The sequence below is a fragment of the Theobroma cacao genome, chromosome 3, assembly GCF_053813885.1.
Source record: "Theobroma cacao isolate CCN51 chromosome 3, ASM5381388v1, whole genome shotgun sequence".
Taxonomy (NCBI): Eukaryota; Viridiplantae; Streptophyta; class Magnoliopsida; order Malvales; family Malvaceae; genus Theobroma; species Theobroma cacao.
Window position 1 is genome coordinate 38,081,947 of NC_142641.1, and position 20,280 is coordinate 38,102,226.

Below are 20,280 nucleotides of genomic sequence, written 5' to 3' on the forward strand. Positions count from 1 at the left end.
TTCAAGCTTCTCTTTTTTTGCCTCGCACCTAAACCCCAATCCGATCGATCCTCCATGTGCCCTATTGGCAAGTACTCGTTGCTTTCCGATAACGGGACATCAAGGTCCACAAAATACTCCAGGAGGGCCTCATCTGCGGTGAGTTCCAAAGTCTCTAGTGCCCACAACTGTAAATAAACAAATAAAATGTTGTCATTATCGAATAGGAAAAATTATTTTACAAATATAACGCAAAAATTAGCAGTTGTTCACTCACTTGGTCAGATGACTCTAACTTCTGAATTGTCTTGTAGAAGTCTTTTGACTTTTTATTGCAATCCCATCTGCACATTCGTGGGTGGACGTTGTCCTTAGGATCAGAGGGGGCAACTATTTTTTGGAGGGCCGGAATTGCCTCCATTGCCTAGAACTGCATGTCAAATGTAACCATTATCAGACCGTCAATCATAAACGACTGCACCCATAAATTTTTTGTTCGAAAGAAAACTGAAAAATGTTACATTTTAGTACTTGTATCACCCATGCGAATCTGTAAATGTTGTAGCGTAACCGAGTTTCCTTTGTCACGCTTAAGTCAGGAACTTCGAACCTCTTCAAAAGGTAGTCCAAGGTCAGTTTCCAAATATAATGCCCCAATGGGAAGACATTCCAAGCGTCGATGTCCTCCACCAATGACAGCAACCAAGGAGTCACCCATCTACGGTAGTCTTGACCAAATAAAACGTTATTCGCGATCAAGACGAGTGCCATCTTGGTCGCGTCTCCTGGTCGCTGAAAGTTGCTCCCGAGGAAGGGATCAAGCAAAGCCTGCAGCTTAACGCTGTCCTGCCCGTTCCAGTATCTTGCATGAATTCCATCTGCAGCAACCTCGTACGGTTGTCTGAACACATCGAGCATTGGACCAAACTTCAGCTCGGTGATGAGGCAGAACTCTTGCTTTGATAGCCGCGCCTTGCTCTTGCCAATGGCAAACCATAGCTCGTGGTCCATTGACTGTCTCTCAGTGATCCGACAAATCATGATGCTGTGCAAGAGACCGACGCAAAAGTACCCCTGTGGATAGACGTCCAAGAGCATTCCGAAGCAAGTACGCTTAACTGGATCGTACTCCCCTTTTTGTTGGAGAGTCTTTGTGATGTAATGCAGCTGCGACCACTTACAGTGAGTGTTAATTGTGACGTTGAACGTCCACTTCTCCCTCGGCACGATCAGCAAACTGTCAAGATCCTCATACTGTCTGTGCTGGATCTACAAAATATGGCACACATACATCAGTGAGTTAAGTAGTCATGTGCAACAAGGTACACTGAAAACATAAATAAAGAATAAACGTTGTGACATGCCATGCATTGCAATCAAAATGTTGTGACACGCCATGTATAACAAGTAAAATGTTATGACACGCCATGTATAACTAGTTAAACGTTGTAACATGCCATGCATATCAAGTTAAAGGTTATGACACGTTATGCATAACAAGTAAAATGCTGTCAAACGCCATGCATAGCAAGTAAAATGCTGTCAAACGCCATGCATAATAAGTAAAAATCTGTGACACGACATGCATATCAAGTTAAATGCTGTCAAACGCCATGCATAACAAGTTAAACGTTGTGACACGCCATGCATATCAAGTAAAATGCTGTCAAACGTCATGCATAACAAGTAAAATTCTGTGACACGACATGCATATCAAGTTAAATGCTGTCAAACGCCATGCATAACAAGTAAAATGCTGTCAAACGACATGCATAACAAGTAAAATTCTGTGACACGACATGCATATCAAGTAAAATGCTATCACACGCCATGCATATCAAGTAAAATGCTATCACACACTATGCATATCAAGTAAAATGCTGTCACACGCTAATAACTAGCTATAATAACAATGGCGTCACACGGTAAACACCCAAAACTGCTAAAACCACTACGGCTTAACCACAACAACCATCAAACCAGCAAGAAAACACAGTCTAAACATTTACAAAACAAAACAAAAAACCCAAACATATAAAACAAACCCAGGAAAAAACCAAAAAATTTAACGAACACAAGAATGTTACGAATTTGAGACTCACTGACCTCTTCATTCATGGCCGACATTTTTGCTGGTGTTGTGGTTTCGTTCCGCTTGCAAAGAGCCTTCTCGAACACTCCGGTACTGGCAAGAATGAGAAATGAATCATACAGACGTTACGAATTCTGAATAATAACTGTTTAAAATGAAAAATGGCATCCTAATATTCTTATTCTGAAAAAAGAAAATTAATACAGTGGAAGTCCAAAGGATTACCACGTTAACTGCCCGCTTTTTTTTTCTTCTCTATTTCAAATCATGACGTGTCAGCTGCTAAAGCACTGCCGTTTCATGCACTCTAAACCATGACCATGGCGTGTCAGCTTTTCAAGCAATATCGTGTCATACACTCTAAACATGACCATGGCGTGTCACCAACTTTGAACTCTGACGTGTCACAAATTCCCTCCATGGCGTGTCACCAACTCTTAACTCTGGCGTCTAACAGATTCAATCCATGGCGTCTCACCAACCTTGAAAGCTGGCATGTCACAGATTCCCTCCATGTCGTGTCACAAACTCTTAATTTGATGTGTCACAGATTCCCTCCATGGCGTCTTACCAACTCTGAACACTACCGTGTCACACATTCCCACCATGACGTGTCACCAACTCTTAACTCTAGAGTCTCACAGATTCCCTCCATGGCGTTTCACCAACTCTGAGCAGTGTCGTGTCACACATTCCCAACATGACGTTTCACAAACTCTAAATCCTGCCCTGCGACAGCCATCTAACATATGGCTTGCTATAGTAGGACCATTTTCTGCTTTGGATTCACATCTTTCTCCTTTCAATTCACCACCGTATTAAGGATTTCTGATTTCACATAATTAGCCAAGCTTTCCATTCATGACAACCTGTTCCTCATTCGATTTAATATCTCTCTTCTCTTATTATCTGAATGCCATGTTTCAAATCTTTGAAAGCTCATCTCATGCAACATTATTTTGTTTTGCACAATCTTCGAAAAAAAATTTGGATATTTTGCACAATCAATCTTTACATATTTATTTTTTTCTCCTATTTTTCACTTTTTTGAGAGTGTACGCTAATGAAGACGACTCATTAAGGGTATTTTTATCTTAAAATCTTTTTTTATAGCTAAAAACAACTAAAACTATTATGTCGATTATTTACAAAAATACGTTATTTATAAAGACTTAAAAAAAAAATCCCCTTTTCTTTTCCTTATATGTATTTTCCCCACCTCTCATTAAATAACAGCTAGTAAAATAAATATTCCGTGAACTGAGCAGACTGGTACCTCCCGCCAAACCCGAACCAACGAAAGGGTTTAAGTTCACTCTTCTCTTCCCTTCTCACTCCCAAAACCCTAACCCCTTCTCCCTTATCTATTTTCCAATCTCCATTTCTCTTCTTTTTCTCCAATCCCAAAACCCTAGACCCTTCGACACTGAGAATGAGCTACGCGGCCTACAAGATGATGCACTGGCCCACCGGAATCGAGAACTGCGCCTCCGGCTTCGTCACCCACTGCCGTGCGGATTTCACGCCTCAAATTCCGCTCAACCAGACCGAAGATCTTGAATCTGAATGGCCCGCAAGGCGCGGCATTGGTCCCGTTCCGAACCTCATTGTCACCGCTGCTAACCTTCTCGAAATCTATGTGGTCAGGGTTCAAGAAGAGGGCAGAAGGGAAGCCAGAAACTCCACTGAAGTCAAGCGCGGCGGGGTTTTGGATGGGGTATCCGGGGTTTCTCTCGAGCTCGTTTGCAATTATAGGTTTGGCTCCAAATCCATAAAACCTTTAAAAATATATGCAAATTCTATATGCCTATATCTATAGGATCAACCTTTTCTTTTTCTTAGTAGTACTAATTTTTCCCCTCTCTCTTGTCCTTGTTTTTTCGAGCGTAGGTGTTAGTTTGCTTAGTGAAAATGATTTGGATAAGTGGCGGATTCCATATATTGTGTGCTGTTTGGTTATTATTTTTGCTACTTTGTCTTTTGGTTTCAGAAGCTAACAGCAATTTTTTAACAATAAAAAAAATTTAAAAATTTGAATTTCATGGATTGTTGAAAAAGCATATAATTTTACTTCTACATAGAACCGTTATGTTTGAATCAGCGTCATTGGTTAGCCATATACTCTTCATTTTTGATCAACATGGTTTTGCTTTTACCTTACCGCAAAAAGTAAGTGATGAAAGTACCAACCAACTGGAGCTTTAAAATTTTCCCTTCCTTCTCTTTCTATGTTGTTTTAGAATGTTCTTGCTTGGTTTCTGACCTGCTGTGATTCTCTTTGGTATTTTTTGTTTTAAATTCTGTTGCAGGTTACATGGTAATGTTGAATCTATGGCGGTACTATCTATAGGAGGTGGTGATGGCTCTAGGAGGAGAGATTCAATTATCTTAGCCTTTAAAGATGCCAAAATTTCGGTCCTGGAGTTTGATGATTCCATCCATGGTCTTCGAACAACGTAAGGATATATATTGAAAAGTGCTATTCTTACCCATTCTGATGTGTGGAAGCTTTGTCATGCTCCCCATTTTTAAAATTCTTATCTCAGAACTACTTTTTTGTTTGATGGTCTGTTTCCTATATTTGGAAGCTGATATTTGCCCATTGATGGTGTTTCCTTTTCCAGCTCAATGCACTGCTTTGAGGGCCCGGAGTGGCTTCATTTGAAAAGAGGAAGAGAATCATTTGCTAGAGGGCCACTGGTAAAGGTTGATCCTCAAGGCAGGTGTGGCGGCGTTCTTGTTTATGATTTGCAAATGATAATACTTAAAGCTTCTCAGGTCTCTGTTGCTTCCTGTCCTTTTGAATTTATCATAGTTCCCTTTTTCTATGTCTAATAACGCTAAGAACAGACTTTTGATGTGAAGGGAGAAAATGCTAGAACAATGAGTATCTCTCTCAAATTTCCATTTTTCCAGTTTGTGCATTTATTTGTGTGAGTTTTTACAATGTCAATTGTTGATTTCTAAAGGATAGCAAAAGTTTTGCTGTTTGTTTGATAGCATCTTGAGAATAATAATTTCACAGATGCTATATTCTGAGAAGTCGTGCATTTACAGATTCCTACTTCTGTGGATGAGGAGTACTGGTTCCTATCATCATGCTTTAACAAGAATTCACTCCCATAATGCAAAATATAATAACATTTGAATTTTTGGCTAGCCTGGACAAAAAAAAAAGCTAGTATCATTTTTTTCAAAAAAAATTTTTGGTAAAAGATATGAATTCTAATTAAATTCTGAAAAAAGTTATTTAAATTGTTGGAAAATCTTACAGTTATACATCTAAAATCACAAGAAACAATATTTTAAAATTCAAATTCTCATGAAATGGGATGGCTTTTGTGGCTGCTGATGATAAAAGGTATTAAGCATTTTTAAGAAGCCCTTTGTTTTTTTTTTTTAAATCTTTTATATTGGATCTTTATTTGTCAGGCTGGTTCTGGATTTGTGGGAGAGGATGATGCTTTTGGATCTGGAGGTGCAGTTTCTGCTCGGGTTGAGTCATCTTACATTATCAATTTACGAGATTTGGACGTGAAGCACATTAAAGATTTTATATTTGTGCATGGTAAGTTTGACCGACTATGTCTTATTGGTTTTATGATTTGTATTGGAAGTACTTGAACTGTAACAAGTTAGTGTTCCTATTGTTGGTTTAAATTTGCAAAAAATCAGTTAGTAGTTTGGAATTTGGGAACTCTGCATGTGGACCATGTTGTCCCTGTTGGATTGTAGTTAAATTGAATTATTTTGCAGTCTTTGTTAGACTGTCACTTTCTTATATTGGCTATTGAAATTCTGTTGCTCAGAAGACTTGCTAGAATTCATTTTATTTTTCATAATGTCATAGTTGAAAGGCTTTTGGTCATTTTCGATACAACTGATGTGGCTTTGACTAATTGCTTCTTATATTTTTGTTTGGTTTTGTTTTTTATTTTTATTTGAGCTCCTTTTTGTTTCCTTGATCTTTTCTTACATTTAATTATGTATCATCTAGGGTATATTGAGCCGGTGATGGTTATCCTTCATGAGCGGGAGCTTACTTGGGCTGGGCGAGTCTCTTGGAAGCACCATACTTGCATGATTTCTGCACTTAGTATTAGCACAACCTTGAAGCAGCATCCTCTCATATGGTCAGCAGTTGTATGTTCTCAACATGATTAGGTCCATCTGTAAATATTTTATAACTATTAACAGAAATACCTTGATATATTTTGTGGACCCTAAGCTACAAAGTCAAATTTGACTAAGATAGTTTTCTATCGAATAGTCTTTTGCAAAGGCCTCTGCTGTTGTGAATCCTTGCTATCTTAATTGAGCTAAGAGCTGTTAATAGTAAGTTCATGTATCTGTATTTACCATGGAGTTTAGATTTTGCTATTGATTCTTGATAACAAATTCATATGAAGTTTATATAAATCAATTTCCTTTTTCCTCCCCTTCTGATAAAAGAAAAAAAAAAAAACTCGTGGCCACTGGATATGTTCCCTAGGTAGAAGTGGATGCTCTGATTGGCTATCTTTTCTGTGGCTTTTCATTTCAAAACAGTTGAGGTTGATGCAAACTTCCTTAAAACGTGAAAACTTCCAGATCAGCTGAAAAAACTTTTATTACTGCAATTATTGCCAGTGGATACTATTAAAAGTGTGAGGTGAACTTCTCTGTGCTAATCTGTATTAACACAATTATGAGATTCATCCTAAGTATAAAATTCTGAAATACGGAAATTTTGCATTTTGTTGTGCTTGAGATTTGTACATAGTCCTTCCAAAAGCCATTTGTTTGATTGTTGATATCCTTTTTCTTTTCAGAATCTTCCTCATGATGCTTACAAGCTGCTTGCAGTTCCGTCGCCAATTGGAGGTGTTCTTGTGATTAGTGCAAATACTATTCATTATCATAGTCAGGTATACTTTTCTTTATTGTGTAGGCACTTGAGTTGGTTTAGCATCTTATTATGGGCTTATTTTTTCTTCAGTCCTTCTTTTATTTAATTTAGTGATGCTTGTTATCTGGGTTTCAAGTTTGTCCTTAATAATTTTATAACTTGCAAGTATCCTATATGTGCAGTCGGCTTCATGCGCACTTGCTTTGAACAATTATGCCATTTCTGTTGATAACAGGTTCATGATTCTCCTCTCTCTCTCTCTCTCTCTCACACACACACACACACACACACACAAACAAGTGCTTGCTCACATGGTACATACCGACTTATACCCATGTACATGTACCTGCAACTGCAGCCACACACTCTCTATTTGTGATTAGGCTTTCTATGTAATTGGTTTATGCAACTTGTAGTAGTGTTTGCAATTAAAAATTTCAGAAAATTGGGATCTCCCTTCTAATTTTGGCCCCATTATATGATCCCAAAAATGTTCTCTCTTAATTACGGGCTTAATAATGTTTATTATAGCTTAAATGAGGTCCTAATTGGTCGGACATCAAATAAAGATCTTAATCCAACATATTCTTGGAATTTAATCTTGACTTCTCTTGACATTTTTGTTGTTCATGTCACCTCAAGGTTGCGGCCATTCAATGCACTTTACAATAATGGTGAATATGGTAGGGTGTGATAAGTCATGGTTATGCATGGATGTCATAGGATGGTAGAGCATGTCCTAGGTGTCTTGTCAGCATTACTTGATTCCTGTGAGAAAGGTGGAGGATTGTGTATTCTGGTGTGTCAGATTAGTGCCTTAGGCTTCACTCATTCTTGTGTGAGCATGTTTGTCACTGGATCATGTATGCTTATCTGATCAATTTTAGGAAAGAGCTGTTTGACTCTTTTGTATGCTTCAACAGTTGCTTGTAGTGTTGACAACAATGACTGATCACTGCATTGATTGAATAATTACCTTGCAGTTTCTTTATCATGGTGGTCTATTTTCTTAAAGAATTTATTGAGACACTGGTTAAATGTGTTAGCATCTAATATTCTTGATGTTCGATGCCTTGGAGAGATGGAAATATTTCTGTCTTCTTGTTGTAACTGTTATATAAAGTAATTATCTTTCCTCGTTGCAATTTAATCTAGAGGACTTAGTTGTGGTTGTAATATGTCTATATGTTGATGAATCAGATTCTAAAATTTTGTTTTTTTATTTGCTTCAGCTTCTTTTGAAGACCCCCGTTTGACCTCATGCTGATTGTAGTTTGTTTTTTTCATTTTAGTCAAGACCTTCCAAGATCAAATTTCAGTGTAGAACTTGATGCTGCTAATGCAACTTGGTTACTAAATGATGTAGCCTTGCTATCAACAAAGACTGGAGAACTGTTATTGCTGACCCTTATTTATGATGGGCGGTAAGTGTTTTCATTTGGTTGTCATTTGGATTTTCACTTGTACTTTGTTGTATTTTAGTTTCCTTTAAGCTGAAGAATAAGAACTCGGTCTTTTTTGGGTTTGATGTCACAATTAATTGAATTGGTAGACAATGGTTGTTTTACATGGCAAAGTTGGTCATGGTGCTTTGTAAGGAAAACACAAATTAACAAGGTTTATAGGTTTTTGTGTTGGCTGATTGTCAAAATGCTGTTGTCTTTTTGATTAAAAATAGGGATATGAACATTAAACATCCAAAAAAGAGGCAGTGTTGAGGGCCTACCATTGAGAACAGTTAGATTTAAATAGGAATTCTGTTGCAGGCATATGTCCATGTTGATATCAGATATTTGATAGCATTACTTTCTTAAGTTTTATTGATTTGTTGCCATGTTGTTCTGAAACTTGGTTTTTCCTCCTCTGAACTCCTTTAATCTTAATTCAAATTTCTTTGGTTATTCATTTCAGCAGTTTATAAATAAACTTGAAAAAACGAAAACTAGTTTCGTTTAATAAGTATTTCCACTGGTAATCTATTGATGGAGTACAGAGGAAAATATGACTTCTTGTTATGTTATAGTGCATTTTTTTTTTCTCTGTAGTCATGCAATTGGGGAAGTTTTTTTATTCTGCTTGTTTGTTAATTCATTCTTTTCTCCTTTGAAGGGTTGTGCAGAGACTTGATCTTTCCAAGTCTAAGGCTTCAGTACTTACTTCGGTTAGTTAAACTGTTAGATTTTTCATGCTAATGCAGGTGCCTTTTTTTCTGTATTTTCCAGCCATTGACTAGTTATTTTTGGAATTTTGCTGAAATTCATTTAGGACATTACAACTATTGGAAATTCATTGTTCTTTTTGGGTAGTCGATTGGGAGATAGTTTGCTTGTGCAATTCAGTGGTGGATCAGGAGTGTCAGCCTTGCCATCTGGTTTGAAGGAAGAGGTGTATATTACCATCAACTTCTATTCAGTACTTTGTATGCTAAGATTTAATTATTTTAACATATTGTTGGTTGTTGGACTGTGTGGCATTCCAATGCTAGCATCAGTATCTGCTTTTTTACATTTGACTTTTTAGGCACTTTAAGTTGATTGATAATCTCACAGTGAAGTCCTGTTATCTCACATCCCAAGAAACTCATGGCATTCTTTCAACAAATTTCACTATACATTTAAACTTTGTTCTTCACTAAATCTTTGTACTCTTGAGAATACTATAAAGATTTTTATTCTGGTTTTTCATTCTTCTAGGTTGGAGATATTGAAGGTGATGTCCCTCTGGCAAAGCGATTGCGAAGGTCCTCTTCTGATGCTTTGCAAGATATGGTTGGTGGTGAAGAGCTTTCTTTGTATGGTTCGGCCCCAAATAACACTGAGTCAGCACAGGTGGTGTACCATTCTATAATTAATGAAGGGCCTTTTGCTGATTGCTTTAAGCTTTATCTTATGGAAATTTTTTTTTAAAAATAACGGGGAGGGAAATCGAACTCTCCTGGGCATTAGAACAATCAAATAACTAAATCTATCTAACAATTGAGTATCTAAATTAGTAATAAAGAGCTTAGGCTAGAGACTTAGAGACATCTTTGCAGTCAAAGTAAAAAACTGGACAATTGTTTCATTCCTGTGGTATCAGCTGCTGTTCTCATGATTTCTCATTTTAACAGTTCATCTGTTAAAATTGTAGTTGTTCTGAAGTTTATTTGTGTAATAGGTTCAACAAATTAGTTATTGGGTTTAGGATGTTTCACTTATTATAATTTAGACTGCAGTTACCAGCATGAGATGAATGCTATTTTTGTTATTTATTACACTTGTTCAACGTATCATATGCTGCATGGTTCATTGTAATTATGGTTATTACTTTTATTCTTTCACCCTACTAATGTTTCCCTCCCTCCATGTGTGCAGAAGACTTTCTTGTTTGCAGTGAGAGACTCATTAACTAATGTTGGTCCTTTGAAGGACTTCTCATATGGCTTGAGGATTAATGCTGATGTGAATGCAACTGGAATTGCCAAACAAAGTAATTATGAGCTGGTTAGTTTGTGAGTTAGGATGCTTTTTCTTCTGTCGTCTTTGATTAATGGATATGGAAGTGGTTCATGGAAAATGAAAAAAAAATTGGTGTTATTGCAATTGACTAGATGTAAACACCCCATCCTCCCCAACTCCCCCAAAAAAGTCAACCGGAACATGTTCTCTGAACCTTCTTATTTTTGTTTGTTGTTTTTTTTTCTTTGTATTCTGTATCTAGTGGTCGTAAAGCATTTAATTTCCTCTTCTTGTTTTGTGGTTTGGATTTTTTAAAAATATTTTATTTTTTGTTTGGGTGCGGAGGGGGAGGGGGGGGGGGGGGGCTTGATTTGAACTTGGGACTTTTTTTTGAAGGTGCAGCTACTATCGAGCTTAGACATTGCCTTGTTCTGTGTATTTGTATATTGGGCATTTTTATAGCATATATTTCTTTTTCTTCTTTGGAATTAATTAATTGTGCATGAAGTCAAGTCTTGGCTAATCTTTCAGGTGTGCTGTTCTGGCCATGGAAAGAATGGTGCCCTCTGTGTTCTACGACAGTCAATTCGTCCTGAAATGATTACCGAGGTCTATCCATACTCTAGCTCTGACTGAATTTTTCCTGATTAAGATTTTAATTATCGATATCATTTATGTAAATATTTTTCTAGTTGCCATTGTTAATCTAACTATTCATTTTCAGTAGTACATATATCACATCTTAGTGCTGGAAAACCTCATCTGTGCAACTCTGTGCTTGCATCCTTACATGCACAATTTTGTCCCCTGCAGGTTGAACTAACTGGTTGTAAAGGAATTTGGACTGTCTACCACAAGAGCACACGCAGTCACAGTGCTGATTTGTCTAAAGTGACTGATGATGATGATGAATATCATGCATATTTGATTATAAGTCTGGAGGCGCGCACCATGGTAGTCCCATTTTCTAACCTTCGATATGACTTTTCACTTTAATTCTTTATCAAAGTCAATTTAATTTTCCATTGTTTGATCAATTAACATTTTTTAAAAAAGCTTAAAGAGATTTTATCAGTATGAAATCCGACTTTCTAGACTTCAAATTAATGCTTTGTCATTTTACTAACAAATTAAAAAAAAAAAATTGACTTCTTAACTTGCAATCGGCGTCACATATTTGACTTTCTGGATTAACCACTTCCAGTTCCCTATGATCAACAGGTGCTTGAAACAGCTGATCTTTTGACAGAAGTGACTGAAAGTGTAGACTATTATGTTCAAGGAAGAACAATTGCTGCAGGAAATTTGTTTGGAAGGTGGGACCAGTTACATGGACTGTATTTACATGAAATTAGTGTATTTGCCTTGGTTTGTTGTCAAATTTTCTAGATGAATGATGCTGTACATTTAGTTTTTTCTTTTGGTTGATATTGTGTTTTTACTTGATTTATAGTTTATAAGGGGTGCTAGTAAATGCTGTCTGCTTTAATTCGTTCCATACCACCCTCGCATTAAGTAATTTTGCAAGCCCACTATACATTTTATGGTCTAAATTAATTTTATGTTCAAACGTATAGTCTTGAGAGTTTTTAGTAACTTCAAGTGAATTGGCATTGTTGTCTAATTTGGCTAATTACTGAATATTACTTTTCATTAGTAGAATTTGAGAGTTTTCTTGCTTGATAGGTTTGAACTCTGTGCTGGAACATTGCAGTCTTTCCCCTTTCTATTTCCATTTAGCCATGTAATATATTAGATGTTGTGCTTCAAACACTACTTTTAACTTGTACTTGTCTCATTATGTTCGCTTATAGGCGTCGAGTTGTCCAGGTCTATGAACGTGGTGCTCGAATTCTGGATGGTTCTTTTATGACTCAAGAACTGAGTATTCCATCACCAAACTCTGAATCTAGCCCTGGTTCTGAGAATTCTACAGTAATATCTGTTTCTATTGCTGATCCTTATGTGTTGCTAAGAATGACTGATGGAAGCATTCTGCTCCTTGTTGGAGGTATGTTTCGCCATAGATGATTTTGCGTGTGGGCTTAACTTGTAAATCTGTTTACTTGCCATGGTTTATACCCTTCATAACTTGTCTTTACTGTGTTACAAAACTGTACATCCTATTGCTTCCATTCTTGGATTTCTTGCTGATTTTATGCTTAACCTTGAATTTCAGATCCTGCTACTTGCACTGTTTCTATAAACACTCCAACTGCATTTGAAGGCTCAAAGAAAATGGTATCTGCCTGTACATTGTATCATGATAAAGGTCCAGAGCCATGGCTCCGCAAAGCAAGTACTGATGCGTGGCTTTCCACTGGCGTCGGGGAGTCCATTGACGGTGCTGATGGTGGGCCACATGATCAAGGGGATATATATTGTGTCGTTTGTTATGAGAGTGGTGCTCTTGAAATATTTGATGTGCCAAATTTCAATTGTGTTTTCTCTATGGAAAAATTTGCATCTGGAAGAACCCGCCTTGTTGATGCCTATACACTGGAATCTTCTAAGGATTCTGAGAAAGTGATTAATAAAAGTTCTGAAGAATTGACTGGCCAAGGCAGGAAAGAAAATGTTCAAAACCTGAAGGTTGTTGAGTTGGCCATGCAGAGATGGTCTGCAAATCACAGTCGTCCATTTCTTTTTGGAATATTAACGGATGGAACAATTCTTTGTTATCATGCTTACCTATTTGAAGGTTCAGAAAATGCTTCTAAAGTTGAGGATTCAGTTGTTGCACAAAATTCTGTTGGCTTAAGCAATATTAATGCTTCTAGGCTTAGGAATTTGAGATTTATTCGCATCCCGTTGGATGCTTACACAAGGGAGGAGATGTCAAATGGAACCTTATCCCAAAGGATTACAATTTTTAAGAATATTAGTGGTTATCAAGGGTTCTTCCTTTCTGGTTCAAGACCAGCTTGGTTTATGGTATTCAGAGAACGGCTTCGAGTTCATCCACAGGTCAGAAATGTAGTTTGTCATTCAGTGAGATTTAAATAATTTAATGGTTTACTCAAATTGGCTTTGGATTAAATACTTGGTAAAATTAGACCGAGTGACTTTTGGCCTGTTTGAGAATTGATGATTTTTTTTTTTGCTATCTTGTCTTAATCTTCTTTCCCAAATTCATTTTTTCACTAATAAATAATAATTTACATGCCATTTAATATTTTGCCTAGGTCATGAAGATGTCTGCTTGATTTTTTATCTAGGACCCTATGAATGAAATCAATATTAAAACACTGCCAACTTGGTGACAAAGTCACATCCTTAATTGTTGCTTAATGTTATGTGAGCAAGTGTGCTTCTCTCATTTACTTTGTTTTCTTTTCTTGCAGCTATGTGATGGATCTATTGTTGCTTTCACTGTTCTTCATAATGTCAACTGTAATCATGGGTTCATATATGTTACATCGCAGGTTAGGTACTTTCATATTTTGAAGCAATAGGCTTTTGCATACTGGCTAAAAGCGCTAACTCTTTTTTGCATTTTTAATTTTTCTAGGGTATTCTAAAGATTTGCCAAATCCCATCTGCATCAAACTATGACAACTATTGGCCAGTGCAAAAAGTGATCCCTAGCCCACCTTACAACAATCAGAAATTTACTTTTTTTCTTAAATTATTTCTGTCATTGTACTTACTAGAAACTTTATCTCTTGTTTAGATTCCACTAAGGGGCACTCCACATCAAGTGACTTACTTTGCTGAGAGGAATCTTTACCCAATTATAGTTTCAGTTCCTGTAAGAATATACTCTCTTCCTCTTCTTTATTTCTTTTTAGTATGATGCCAATATCTAAAGTGCTTGTTATTGAAACCTTTAGAAGCTAATATAGCCTACATATGGATAGAACTGGCATGCTGACTGCATCTTTTCTGGCCACCACTGATTTGAAAATGAACTTACATTGTTGACAAGTATTCATTCTATTGAACTCTGTGCTTTTGGAATTCTGCAAACCTGCATGCATGCTATTTGCACCAGGTTGTTAATTTCATAATTCATACTCACAATAATTGGTTAGATTTATTAAACTTATTGGCAATTATCATGACTAAAGAATGAATAGGTCATGTTTTCTCATTTTCTTCTTAAAGTTATAGAAGCCAGTGATTGGGCATTTTATCAGAGGCTATACATGTATTTCCATTGAATTTTAGTTAGGGAGTAAAATTTGCCTAAGCTTGTGCACTGTACTTCAATGAACTTTTAATTATGAAGTTGTCTCTATATTCTTTTATCAAACTGTGATGCCTTTCAATGCCAGGTTGCTTCCTTTAGCATAAGTGATAAAAGTAGGACAGATCTAGTGCCTCTATTTATTTACATTTTGGGTTTTCAAGAGCTCTTCATCTTTAATCCTTTTTTTAAAAAAAAAAAAAAAGCTGGGGAGAGTGGCATTGTTTCCTGAAGTATCATGCTAATCATTGATAATTGCAGGTTCATAAGCCAGTTAATCAAGTGCTATCTTCATTGGTTGATCAAGAAGTTGGCCATCAGATGGACAATCATAATTTGAGTTCTGATGAGTTGCAACGAACTTATACAGTGGATGAGTTCGAGGTTCGGATTTTGGAACCTGAAAAATCTGGTGGTCCTTGGGAAACTAAGGCAACTATACCAATGCAGAGTTCTGAAAATGCTCTAACTGTGAGAGTGGTCACTCTGTTTGTAAGTTTGGTTCTTTCCAGGTTGTTTTAGTCTTGGCTTTATGTGCTTCATGCAGCTGGAGGAGGGAGAGTTTGGATGAATGATGAAATGCATAATATTGTGTTAGTCTTATAGCAAGCATCTTTTCTATCAAAGTTAGCATTTAAAAGAGACCATAATGAATTTATAAGTATTGGCTTAATTTATTCTTCATTCTAAAAAAGACGGGACAAATTTTATAAGTATTGGCTTAAAGGGAAATATAAGAAATTGGACAAATCTGGCATGGGCATTTCCTCATTGTAATTAGCAAGTCTTTTCTGGGGATATCTCATTTCCCTTTTACGGTTTAAAAGAGTCTCTATTTATGCAGTGCTTTATTGCAGAATACCACCACAAAAGAGAATGAATCCCTTTTGGCTATTGGGACAGCTTACATTCAAGGAGAGGATGTTGCTGCTAGAGGACGTGTGATTTTGTGTTCAATTGGAAGGAACACTGATAATCTTCAGAATTTGGTACTTTTGGATTATCTGATACTTCAACTTGTTTAATTCAAATCTATTCTATGTTTTGCTTTGTGAAGTCTGTCATCTCCATTGAAGTTATAAATTGAATTTTATCCTCTATAGGTGTCAGAGGTTTATTCAAAGGAACTAAAAGGTGCTATATCTGCTTTAGCCTCCCTTCAAGGTCATCTATTGATAGCTTCTGGTCCGAAAATTATTCTACATAATTGGACTGGTAGTGAGCTGAATGGCATTGCATTTTATGATGCTCCACCATTATATGTTGTGAGCTTAAATATAGTAAGTGCTGCTTAACTTCAGTATCTTTATGACATGCTCTAGGTGAAATGCCTGGACACCAATCTGACTTTAGTTGTGTCCATCTTATTTATTTTATTTTAATTTTTATAGATGAAGTTTTAAACTGTTTGCACACTGCAAATGGTTCCTGGCGGCCATTTGCCTTTTTTTGTTTCATTTTAATGCATTTTTTAGTTAATATGTATAAATCCGACCGCAGGTCAAGAATTTTATCCTTCTTGGTGATGTTCACAAGAGCATATACTTTCTTAGTTGGAAGGAACAGGGTGCTCAACTTAGCTTATTGGCCAAGGATTTTGGCTCCCTTGATTGTTTTGCAACAGAATTTTTGATTGACGGAAGTACATTAAGTCTCATGGTTTCAGATGAACAAAAGAATATTCAGGTTTAGTACAGCGATTTTTTCTGCAATTTTATTGTTGTAAATTTGTGTATATTGTAGTAATTATTCTTCAGTGATAAAATTTTTTTGATATAATGAGCTTTTAACCTTGTTCAAACTCCCCCTCCCTTCCCCTTTATCTAATGCTATTTGGTTTAGGTGTAGCTACTGATCTGGTACAAAGAATTACAAAGAAATCATGGATGATACAACGTGAGAGAATATGTGGTTATTCAATTACTTTACTGTTAAAATTCTAGGCATCTTCTAGACACTGTGCTTGTTGACTCCCGTTTCTTTAGTTGAAAGGTCTTAACTTCATCTAGCTGCGGTTTACTTTATAATTTGTCATTAGGCTTCACACTGTTTGAGCTATTTATTGAACCATTAATATGTTCATTCCTTTTTTATATTGCTAGTTGATTATCATTGTTGAAAACTTTGATTTTACCGTGTGCCACAGATATTTTATTATGCACCGAAGATGTCTGAAAGTTGGAAGGGACAGAAGCTTCTTTCAAGGGCTGAATTCCATGTTGGTGCCCATGTTACTAAGTTCTTGCGGCTCCAGATGCTTTCTACTTCATCTGATCGAACCAGTGCCACTGCAGGCTCTGATAAAACCAATCGATTTGCTTTGTTATTTGGTACTCTGGATGGCAGCATTGGCTGTATAGCTCCTCTGGATGAACTCACATTTCGTAGATTGCAGTCACTACAGAAAAAGCTTGTTGATGCAGTTCCACATGTCGCTGGCTTAAACCCAAGGTCTTTTCGGCAGTTCCATTCAAACGGAAAGGCTCATAGGCCTGGTCCTGACAGCATAGTTGACTGTGAGCTGCTTTGCCAGTAAGTAACATCTTTTTGTTTCTGAAAAATATTACAGCAAGTATCATTTTCTGATAATTATTGAGTGCTAGTTTGAGAAAAGTTTGTTGCATTTTTGTATTCTTTCCCCTGCCCTTTGTGCTGTTTTCTGGCTCTGGCTACAGAAGAATAATAGGTTTGTGATTTTTCTTCTTTCCCAAGCATAACATTTGGCATTTATTTTCAAGTTTTTGGTTGGTCTGCCTGACTGTGTATCAGAATGCATCATTCCACTAATACTCAAGACAAAATTTTCCTTCTGAAAACTAGTAACAGATATTATTTACTTTGTTTCTTTAAATTAATCTTCCATGCAAAATTCGTGAGATGTTCTTTGGAAGAGTCTCAGTTGCATTTTGTTAACCTATATCTTGAGCATGAGAATTCCTTGTAAATACAATTTGCTTAAATTCTTGACATCAATAGCTCATTTTGAGTACTTAATTTCCACAAGATGTATAAAATACCTCATTCCCTACATCTCTGATCTGAGCCTTGCTATGAGAGTAAAGTGTCTGGCCTTGATGTGAGCTGCTGTCTTACACTGTAATTGCAACAGAATCTAGGAATTGCAAGGTTCCCACAGGGAACTGCATAGTTCACATTGCTAAGGATGCCAGTGAATAGAAGTTGGCACCAAGAGTATCATATGGGTGCTGAAATAAATTTTTGTGATTTCTGTTTTGTAGTTACGAAATGCTTCCATTGGAGGAACAGCTCGATATTGCTCACCAGATTGGAACGACGCGTTCCCAAATTCTCTCTAATTTAAATGATCTTACTCTGGGTACAAGTTTCTTGTGAATGCAGCAGATATTAAGGCAAATATTAAAACAACATTGACTGAACCTAAATCAGATGGGCTATACCTGTTGCAGAATGACACCATTCAAAAGCTTCTGTAGATCAGGGTTGATATCTTTATTTAATGAAACATGACTTGTTTGATCCTGAGAAAGAGAAAAAATGTTGTTTAGCCACTGTACCTATCAAATTTGTTGGATTAGAATCTTGTATCTTAGAGCTAGAGTTCACTCAAATGTAACAGGACTGATGACAGATATTGTGAAGAGTTGAGTACTGTCTCCAATTCTGTACAGCCTCCGAGAAACTAGAAGGTTTAAATTGTTTAGGCTATACACTCGTACATTCATAAATATGTTTCATGAAAAGTGCACCATGACTAAAATCTTTATGGAGATTTTAATTAGATGCACTAAATCCTGAACCGTTGGGCAGAGGATAAAAATTCAACCTTTATGTCATTATTTCAACAATGCTTATTTTATTTTGACGATTTTTTACATTCATCTTTATAAATTTGCATCAAATTTTTATAAAGGTTTTTATTATTATAATTTTGTTTTATCTTTAACTATGCATTTATAAATTTACATTTGTACTCTATTAGATATTATTTGTTTGAAAATATAAATGTAAATAATTAATTTTTATTAAAAATTATGTTTATTTTGTCTATATTGACTTGTTACGGTAAGTTTTAACACATTTATGTCAATATGTCAACAAAGTTTGTTTCAACATTATGATTTTTTTGTTTATTTTTATAAATTTATGTCAAGATTTTTAAAGGGTTATTTGTCACTATAACTATTTTGTCATTATTACTATATATTTATAAATTAACATTTGTACATGATTAAATATTATGTGTGAGAAAATAAATGTAAATAATTATTTTTCACTAAAAGTATATTTAATTTGTAAAAGTGATTTGTTATTGTAACTCTTAAATATTTACATTAATATTCTAATAATGTTTATTTCATCTTTGTGATTTTTTATATTTATTTTCATAAATTTACGTCAAGATTTTTAAAAAATTATTTTTATTATAACTATTTTTATCTTTATAATTATACATTAATGAATTAATTTCATTTTCTTCAGTTGTTATTTTAATTTTCTTTTTTCTTAGAAGCCGATTAAATGTGTTAACCGGCTATAATTATTAATTTTCCATCTATGGTTGCAATTTCATCCTATAAATCAAATGGTCATTATTCTTTGACTTTACACTAAGGTCAAATATCATGATTTTACTGTAAAATTTACCTTGTTCACGTAAAAATCAAAATGTGCTTCAACTGGCAAGCTCGATCTGTTGGTTTAATTTGTATTGATGATACATGGTCTTTATTATTTCTCACCACGTTGATAGAAGGTCATGGAGAAGTATCTAACAACGCCATTACACTTGAAATCATGAAGAGTAAAACTCTATTGTCTTGGACAATCTTTTGTATTAATTATCATTTAACCAATTGCTATAAATAAAATAGTTATGTAAATAATGAAAATGGAGTACACAATTTAATATAGATTTTTATGCACCTATATGTTTGAAGAAGCATCGTTTAATAAATTACAATTTATAAAATTAAAAAAAATTACAATTTAAATTGATCTCATATGTTACGCTATAAATTATTTTTTTCTTTATGCATCTTTCTTGTTTTGAAATGTACAAATAGGAAATTTTTTTTAGATATTTAATACTTTTTTCATTTTTCTGTATTATGAAATTATTTTTATGATTTTTTTACCTTTTCATATAAAAAACATTAAATATTTATATTAAAAATTTTAAATTTTATATAATATATATTAAGATTAATTATTTTAATTTTCACGAAAATAAAAAAGAAACAAATATTTAGATAAAAACAGTAATTTCTAAATATAATATTAATGACTTTGATACATTTTTTAAATGTTTTTGTTATTTTACATGTAAGTAGGAATGCCCACTAACACCTAAAAGGTATAACAATAGTTGTTATTTTTGACATGTATTTAAAATGAGTTAATTGAAAAGAATTATAATTTCACATGCTACTAATCATATAAGTACGAGATGAAATAGGTTTTGACTATATAAATATGAATTTTTTTATCACTTATCAAATATGTATTTTAAATTGAAAATATGAGTTTATGATTTATCGATTTATTTAAATTTTATTTTTAGAGTTTAAAATTAAGATCGTACGAGATTGAACTTTAAGTTTAGGTCGTAACTCTTCATTTGAACCTTGTTTAACAATTTTTATTATTTAATAATATACTACTAAATCTTTTGCAAAAAAATCTAAAAGGAAGATTCATAAAAATTCAAAGAAAA

The 20,280-nt window shown here is 35.0% G+C and overlaps 1 protein-coding gene across 3 annotated transcripts; it reads left to right on the forward strand.

Moving 5' to 3' along the window:
• The first annotated feature begins 3,310 nt into the window (after positions 1 to 3,310).
• Positions 3,311 to 18,389, forward strand: CPSF160 (cleavage and polyadenylation specificity factor 160). 3 transcript variants are annotated; one of them, XM_018117375.2, is made up of 26 exons: positions 3,311 to 3,826; positions 4,381 to 4,527; positions 4,696 to 4,849; positions 5,504 to 5,639; positions 6,069 to 6,214; positions 6,883 to 6,978; positions 7,142 to 7,194; positions 8,252 to 8,383; positions 9,069 to 9,120; positions 9,225 to 9,344; positions 9,653 to 9,787; positions 10,313 to 10,441; positions 10,928 to 11,005; positions 11,210 to 11,350; positions 11,618 to 11,712; positions 12,211 to 12,407; positions 12,576 to 13,363; positions 13,741 to 13,821; positions 13,908 to 13,973; positions 14,070 to 14,147; positions 14,847 to 15,077; positions 15,443 to 15,574; positions 15,689 to 15,865; positions 16,086 to 16,271; positions 16,732 to 17,117; positions 17,825 to 18,389. In XM_018117375.2, exons 1-26 carry the CDS (start codon positions 3,504 to 3,506, stop codon positions 17,937 to 17,939), a joined length of 4,374 nt encoding a protein of 1,457 aa, XP_017972864.2. In that variant the 5' UTR covers positions 3,311 to 3,503; the 3' UTR covers positions 17,940 to 18,389. The 3 variants fall into 3 exon arrangements, with proteins under 3 accessions (XP_017972864.2, XP_017972865.2, XP_017972870.2); XM_018117376.2 differs by having other exon boundaries at positions 10,316 to 10,441; XM_018117381.2 differs by lacking the exons at positions 3,311 to 3,826; positions 4,381 to 4,527 and having other exon boundaries at positions 4,696 to 4,794.
• Positions 18,390 to 20,280: the final 1,891 nt, after the last annotated feature.